At 25.8% G+C, this 8,271-nt stretch overlaps 1 protein-coding gene across 1 annotated transcript; it reads right to left on the minus strand.

Moving 5' to 3' along the window:
* Nucleotides 1–2,956: 2,956 nt before the first annotated feature.
* On the minus strand, nt 2,957–7,584 carry LOC145848716 (phospholipase ABHD3-like). The gene is made up of 9 exons (XM_082953996.1): nt 7,517–7,584; nt 6,524–6,696; nt 5,918–6,081; nt 5,390–5,609; nt 4,955–5,067; nt 4,545–4,718; nt 4,124–4,213; nt 3,477–3,604; nt 2,957–3,123 (listed from the first exon to the last, which is right to left on the minus strand). The coding sequence occupies exons 2-9, from the start codon at nt 6,614–6,616 to the stop codon at nt 2,957–2,959; spliced, it is 1,149 nt and encodes a 382-aa protein (XP_082810122.1). The 5' UTR covers nt 6,617–6,696; nt 7,517–7,584.
* Between the last annotated feature and the right edge of the window lie 687 nt (nt 7,585–8,271).

An 8,271-nucleotide genomic window follows, 5' to 3' on the forward strand; every position in this document is an offset into this window, starting at 1 on the left:
GTATATTCAAAAAAAGAAACTATAAAAAAAGAAAAGAAAGCAAAGGTGTTAAAAATTAAAACTAATTGTACTTATCAAACTTTGTTATTTAAATCTTTAAAAGCAATCATTTACAGTAAGTAGTACAAGAAACTACTTGAACTTGATGAACTTCATTTGTTAGTCAATATACTTGAAAATTCTTTATTTTAAATGAAAGCAACTTAACTATTTGATATTTAATACACTTTGCCAAATGATAAACCGCAATACAATCAACTTTTAATACACTTTAACCTTTGTTACAAAACCTTTTATTAACCTTTTGTGGTACGTTGAAAGAACAAAAACAACTTAAAAACAAAAACATTTAATCATTTAAAAGAAAGAAAAACTACCTTTTAATCTTTTTCTTTCTTATTTAATAAGATAACATATGAAAAGGAAATTAAATGGAATAAAAGAGCTGAGGTCAGTATAAAAGAACAACTAACATAGTTGAATGTTGAAAAGTAGTTGTCATGCGTGTAAGATTGAGCAGTATTATTTACAGTTTAATATTTTTTACTGTTTTGTTCAATACTGCATTCTCAATAAAATGTAATTACTGCAACGGTCTGTACAGTCGCTCCAACACTTGCGAGACGCACTCAGTAAAAGAATGCAAGCAGGTGAGATGTTTTTCTTAAATAGCTATATATAAAATTACTATAACTATATAAAATCATTTTTGTTTTGCATCGTTATAATAAATGAGAATTTTTCGAACGACAGATGAAAAAGGCCTTAAAAGGATAAAACTTTTTATAAATCTTAAATTTTTACAAAACAATTATAATTTAAATAACACAAAGTTAAACAACACGGTAACTTTTCACTTGATTATCAACAGCACAAAAATGTTAAAGTATTTTCACAGGACTTTTGTGTGAGTATCGATACGGGGGCTTTCATGAGTTTGTTCTGCACGGGCAAGGAGTGCAACATAAGGGAGTGCGGAACTCCTGTGTGGTGCAATGAGGAAAGTACTTACTGGTACTGGGGAAGTTGGATCAAGTGCTGCAAGGGAAACTTGTGTAATAAAATATAATCATTAAATATCTATATATTTAGTTTGGTTAAAAAAAATAGTTATAGTGTTATTATAAGTATTTTCCATTTTTTTTATGAGCGATTAAAATTTTTGAAACAACTGCAGCTTACAAGTTTTAAAATTAAGCACGTCTTATTTAAAAAAAAATCATTTTCAACAAAACAAATAAAAGTTAATATTTTGACTTTTAAAATAGACTTAAGTAGTGTTATATGTTTTGGTTTAAAGAATACAAATAGAGAGATCTCAACTACTGGAGGAGAAATAATGAATTTATTCTTTCAAAAATATATTTTACAAACTAAGTTCTAGTTTCTAACTACAACAAACTTCTATTTGAATAAGATTTATTTAAGCACTGACGAGGTCTTTGACCGAAACTTACTTTGTAAAATAAATTCTTGAAACAATAAATTCATAGGTTTAAGTAGTTAATTTTTTTTAATTTTGACGTAGTGATTTTTAAATGTTTAGTGTTTAAATTGTAATAAAAAGAGCTTTGCAATAACTTTTGCCTTTTGGAACTAAATTAAAAATAAAAAAAGTTTTTTTACGGTTCGATTTTTTAAATAGCTAAATTAAACACATTAAACCTAATGTTATTTTGTTAAAGCTCCAATGTTCAAACGTAAAGCTTTAATACAAACAGATACTCTAAAAAATATGTCGGTGTTCTAATACATAACATTTTTACTAGCTTACAAAAATACAAAAAATACAACTACATACTGCTAGTTTTATTGTTTTATTTGATTATGATTTTAGTAAAAGATTTCTAAGTTGAACAAAATAATAAAAAGGCTTTTTCGGAAAGTTTTAACCTATATCATCACTAAAACTATTTGAAAAACCAAAAATGTAAGCTGTTTTATTTAGTTTAATATTAACTGCTATAAATTATTTCAATAAAAAAAGTTTAAAAAGTATCTTAGGCAGAGTCTTTTAAACATTTATAAAAAATACTGAAAACGTTTTGAAAAATGAATAAAAGATAATTAAATGAGGTCGATTAAAACAAAAAATAAACAAAAATACAAATAATTTGTTGCATTTTTTGATACCGTAATTATTGTATAGTTGATAAGTAAAAAAGACCAACAATTGCGTGAAAAAATAAAAACGTTTAGAAATGTGTTTATTTTGTGTGACAAACTTAAAATTTTTATATTGAAAACAACTGTTCTTATATTATTCACTTTCTACTATTAAATCTATCAAACTTTTGATATTAAGCTTAGGCTCGAAAAAAAAGCTAAAACACTTACAGTATCTAATTTGTTTGTTTTACAATTCTATAAAAACACTTTGTAGCGTTGTAAAATAGTGAAAAATTAGTATACCATAAAACAAAAAAATTCTTTCACTTAAACTACACGTCTTTGTTTCCGAACAAAATGTAAAGCGAACAAGTTACAACAAATAAAATTTGATCAAAATTTCTCAAATCCGTCAGCAATTAAATGTAGAAAAAAAAGCGAATGAGTTATATATCATCAAAGCAGAAAAGTTTTTTTTATTTGTAAATCAAGCCACATTTTTGTTATATCACAAATATCAAACGATCAGTTTATAAAAAATTAACCATTATACAAAATATATCCTGTAACCAATCACTTTTCAATCAACTAGGTGGCAATCGAGAGATTGCAGGTAAAAACTGAGTAAAACTTAAGCCCAGCAGTATAACAAAATCAAGCTTATAATCTGTCAAGTTGTTTGCTTTAAAACTCATGTTTAAAATTTTAAGAGTGTAGCGCTGTAAAATAGTGAAAAATTATACATCATTAAACAAAATATTTTTTTCGTAAATAAAATTACTATTTTGTCATATCACAACAAATACAAGCGATTCCATCTAAAATATTCCTTCATAATCTTTCAACTTCAATCAACTAGGTGGTGGTCAAGAGCTTGCAGGTAGTCCTTCAACACGTGCAGGTGGTGGGGACATTTGAAGGGGTTCGTACCGGTCAGAAACGCGCAATGGCCCCCTCCGGTGGTCACCGTCATCGCTATGTTCTCGTTACGCTCGAACGCAGAATACGGGTGACCTTTAATAAAAGTTTATAAGTAATTTATTTTACTAAACAGTGGTTGAGTAAAATGTATGCAAGTACCTCATGATAAAAATATTTAAAAGTTTCAAAAATGAGAAATCAATAAGCTTAAGTAAGTTTAAAAATTTATTTTTTATTGTTTTAGAACATTAGTTATATTTAAAACATTTAAATTGTTTTATAGAGTTTTCAGAGCAATGAAAGAAAACTTAATTAACCAAGAGAAAACTACTTATTTCTTAGAAAATCTCAAAAAGCAACAAAAAAAAGTTTTACAAGTGATTCAGTTTAAAATTTTAAAACTTTAAACTTTTATTGTTATCAGAATCGCAAACAAAGTTAATAACCATGCACTGGGGCAATATCGTCATCGTTAGCACTGAAGTAGAGGGTCGGTGTTTTTATTTGCATCAATTTTTCCTCCGTCAACGTTGCATCTTTGTAATAATCGTTCACTGTCTCGTAATTGTTCGTCCTGTAATTGTTTATAATTCAGTGCTGTTATCTGAACTAGTGGTCTTAAACCTTTTTAAAAGATATGAACAGTAAATAAATAATTTCATTGCATACCAGATTATAAAATCTGTAAAATTTAAATAAAATACACTATTTTTTAAAGTTTTGAACGTCTTAATATGCATGTAAGGTGTTAAGAAATGGTTTTTTTATTTAGATTTTTAGAATAGAAGTCATCTCAAACATGTTTAAACAAATATTTTTTCACCTAAGAAAATTGTCTTGCACAGAAAAAAAGTTATATGCACAGGTTCAACCGAAAACAAATATTAGAAGTTGATATCGTCTTTAAATTTTTAAATGCTAGTTGCTTATATAAATAGTATATCTTATCTGCTTAAACTAGATGTACAAACTGATTCACAAGCTAGTTATACAAATGATCATTTTACTTTTTATATTTATTTCCTGCTTACAGTTAGCAAGAAAAAGTTTTATAAAAGATTTATATAAAAGTATTCAAACTATAACAACTCACTTTATTGTAAAATTTGAATCGAAATTTTTGATGTTTGTGGATTTTAACACAGCTTTTTCATTCACCACATCCTCAAAAACATCTTTTGATCTGTAAATTGTGTATATACTATATTATATAATGTTAATAACTTAGTTTTAAATTTAATTTGATTACAACAAAATAAAATAAAAGTATTTTAGATTAAAAATAAGTGTAATAGCTCAGTAAATATAAATAACATAACCATTTAATTAATAAAACACTACCTCATACTTATCTCTTTTAGTTCAAAATTCAAGTCAGTCAATAACAATTTTTTTATGAAACTTTAAAAAAAGAATTTCATAAACATTAAACTCAAAGTTATATTTAACTTGAATTGCCTCAAACATGAAATAAAATACAACTGCAAACCTAAAACAAAACAATAGTTTCAAACCTGAAATAATACTGTTTTAACGCTGAGGTTAGGTACTTGTCGAATAGTAATTTGTTCATCCACGCATCCAGGGATTTCGAACTTTCCACGGCGTTAATCGGAGATGAGCAGATGAAAGCCGCATCGAACAAACTTTTTGAACCACTTCGCACCAGATAGTGCGACAACATGACCCTGTATGAACGATTAGTTGTCATGGGGATTATGTGAATATATTTTGATATACTGTAGCCTAACAACAAACTTAAAAAGCTTTGTTTTGTTTACAAGTAAATCTAAAGAAAGTTAACAGTCTTTACGTATAGCTTCTCGAAATAAAGTAAGTTTGTCTACAAAAAAGCGGTCTTCTATAGTTTTCGTTTTTAGAACATGTTACTATTTTATAAAGTATGTATTCGAAATCAGCTTACCCACCAAAGGAAAGACCGAATCCGTATATTTTAGCATTGGGGAATCTTTTTTTAACTATTTGTGTGGCGTGAACTATATCTGTTATATGGGTTCCACACCACGCTTTTGGGGTCTTAAAATGTTTTTATTATACATCAGATGTTTTATTATTAAAAATTGTACTTATTTAAGGCGAACGCTGTTAAGGAAATTTTTTCTAATCATCAATAAAACATTTTAGCAGAAATTTGTTAACTACCTAAACTTATAAAAAGTTATAATAAAAACATATGAATAAAATATTTTATATAAATTGTTTATGCATTAAAAATAATGTGTACCGAGAAAACTAATAACTAAAGACCACTTGAAATTACTTTTTAGTAGATATTAAAATATAACACAACAACTTTGAAAAAATCAAAAATAAACGGGCATAGTTATTTAAAACTAACAACAAGCGGGGTGTCGAGACCCCTGTTTATGATGACGACCACTTTGTACTCATCGCCATGGCAACGCGTCATTTCGGTAACCATGTTGTGGACCTGGTTGGTACTGCTGTCTGAGGTCATGCCTGGACAGTGAAAAATAACCTTTTTCACCAACTCGTCCTCAACACTTCCGTACCACGCCAGTGTGTATTCGCCACCGTCCTCATTTCTCATTGTTTCTCTGTTTTATGTAAAGTATAAAGTTTATTAGGAAAATAACATATAATTTTCAAACACTTTTTGACTGCAAAATATAAACAAAAAAATCATATTTAATTTACTATACTAACAATTTTTGATATTTTGTACTTAATTTTTACTACTAACTTTTATTTTTGTTTGATATTTTATTAAAAACAGTATAATGAAAATAGTATAAACAAAACAAACAATTAAAGGCAAATGCAGTATTTTTTTACAAAAATTAGTTTGCTTTAATCTGAATAATTAAATTTTTTGTTTAAAGTTTTGTAAGATATAAAATTAAACCTGGTAAATTTTACTTGATTTGTTGGCATAAAGTTAAAGAAAATTGTTTGAAGTTTTCCGTTAGGTAAATAAAAAAGCGGCCAATACTTTTCTTTTATTGAAGGAACATGATCTTTCAAAAAATTACCAAACGATCCATTTTCTTTTGCGTACAGTTTTGGAACCTGGCGAAGGATTTTAAAAGTTAAGCTTTTTCACAACACTTAGTATTATTTATAAAGATTTACATTAAATATAGCATAGAATTTAAAAAATTTACAAAAATCCAAAATAAGATTATGTTTTTGAATATGAATTATGTGTTAACAAAATTAAAAAACGATTAAAGACATATTCAAATGTTAAAAAAGATAAATAGCAAAGCTTATACATCATATAAAATTCAAATTTTCGTAAAAGTTAGTGAATTAATATAAGCTTCAATTTTTTTTCACTATAAACTTTATGTTAAGCATAAAAAAAGAACATCAAACATAAAAAATAATTAAAGTATAGTTTACCTACAAGATTGAAAAATCATTAAGAACATGTTAAAATGCTACAATAATAAACTAAATAAGTTCTATTAATATATAAAACCAAACTTATTTGTAATAAAATACTAACTTTTCCATATTTTTTAATGTAGAGTGCAGTATAACCGGCTAATGCTCCTGAAATTGCCAAAGAAGATTTAAAAGTGGCAATTTTTGACAACATGAAACTTTTGATAGTAAGTAATATTTGTAACTGCTATCTCAAGTGCCACGCGGTTTTCAATAATCACGTGTTTTCAATTTCTAAATAAAAGTGTTTTCATCTGCTTATAATGGTATTTCAACAATGTTTTTAATATGAATAATAAACATTAATAATCTATGCTTACCATTTTGTTAAGATGTTTTACACAGTCTTAAAAGCCAATAGAATGCTTTATAAACACAAAGGTTTTGTTAATTAGTGCATAATTACTACATACAAGTTATGTACAAAGTCAAGTTCAGTTGTTTACCATTTGAAGTGCGGTTTAGTTTATAAGTGATTAGTGTGAAAAATTAGATATAAATTGAAAATTTATTAAAACTGTTTAAGTTTTAATTTTTAGGTATAACTTTTATTGCTTTTTTTAATTTTAATTGAATAGAAACTTTAATATGAGCTTCTCGCTTTTGAAAGCTTAAGTTTTTTTTGTACTTTTAAATATTAAAAACTACTTATAGCTTCAGAAAAAAGTATTAGTAAACAAATTACATATTAAATATTATCAAAATTTCAAATTACATACGTTTTAAATATGTAATCATGTACCATAATACTTTAAAGGTTTTATTCTGTAAATAGAACATATTGCTGTGATTAAAAAAAATTTTAAGTTATAGTGAATATATGTAACTAGTAAAACTTAAGTTAACTAATAAACTTTAAGAGTAAAAAAGATTTTTTAAAGTTGAAATTATAAAATACAAAAAGCTACCTTTATTATTAAACCTAGTTCTTCAATAAAGTATAGAAACAAAAATAGTTTAACTTTTCAAAATTTAAAGGTCAATAGTATCACTCAAAACGAACTAAAACAATGTTTTTGAAATTTAAAATAAGTCTAAAAAACAAATAACTAACATAGCTTTTCCAACACAATCTAGGCAAAACAAAAAAAAAAAACTTTATGTTCTTCTCAGTGTTATAATTAAACCAATAGCGTGTTTTTTTTTTCATTTAGTGTTTGACTAACTAAACAAACATTTATATAAAGTTGTTCGATGAGTAAATTAAAATCAAAAAGCTTGCTATTAGGATAGACTGATAAGTATAATTTTACTAAACTTCTTTGTTTTTTGTCGGTAGATTTTTTAACCAATATGATTTTAAACAACAACTTTCTATTTAATTTTATACAGATTTAATTATCAGATACTTAACTTAAACCTTAATCAATGATTAATTTTCAAATCAAAAGGTATAAAGAGTTATTTAAAGTACGACATTAGTGAAGCTACGAATTATTTTTTAACTTAAAGTAAACAGCTTTTAATGATGTGATTAAAACTTAATTCATTAAAATAAAGCAAGTATTTAACTGTATTTTAAAAAACTTATAAATAACAAAAAAATTATTTCTTAATTTTAGTTCTCATTAAACACAAGACGCTTTTCATGTAAATCAAAAAAAAAGTCACTAAATGATAAAAGGTTTAAAACGTAATCTCCTTACTATATTTTTTACAAGTTAATTTATACTAGTTATATAAGTTGTTGTTTGTAAACGCAACATTCAGTACTACTCATAACTACTACTTGACTAGTGACGAGCAGTGTTAAACGATTAACATTAAGTTACGTGTTGAACAAAAGTAATTAACTTTGTAAATGTGTAA

Source organism: Thalia democratica, unplaced genomic scaffold (assembly GCF_965202585.1).
Source record: "Thalia democratica unplaced genomic scaffold, ktThaDemo2.hap1.1 HAP1_SCAFFOLD_1622, whole genome shotgun sequence".
Taxonomy (NCBI): domain Eukaryota; kingdom Metazoa; phylum Chordata; class Thaliacea; order Salpida; family Salpidae; genus Thalia; species Thalia democratica.

Bases quoted from the DNA above. Each gene is read 5' to 3' on its own strand.
- LOC145848716 (XM_082953996.1), bottom strand. From the start codon at position 6,616: ATGTTGTCAAAAATTGCCACTTTTAAATCTTCTTTGGCAATTTCAGGA. The intron at 6,082-6,523 runs GTTAGTATTTTA...ATCCTTCGCCAG, and splicing joins ACATTAAAAAATATGGAAAA to GTTCCAAAACTGTACGCAAA. The intron at 4,719-4,954 runs GTAAGCTGATTT...TCGTTCATACAG, and splicing joins TTCGGTCTTTCCTTTGGTGG to GGTCATGTTGTCGCACTATC.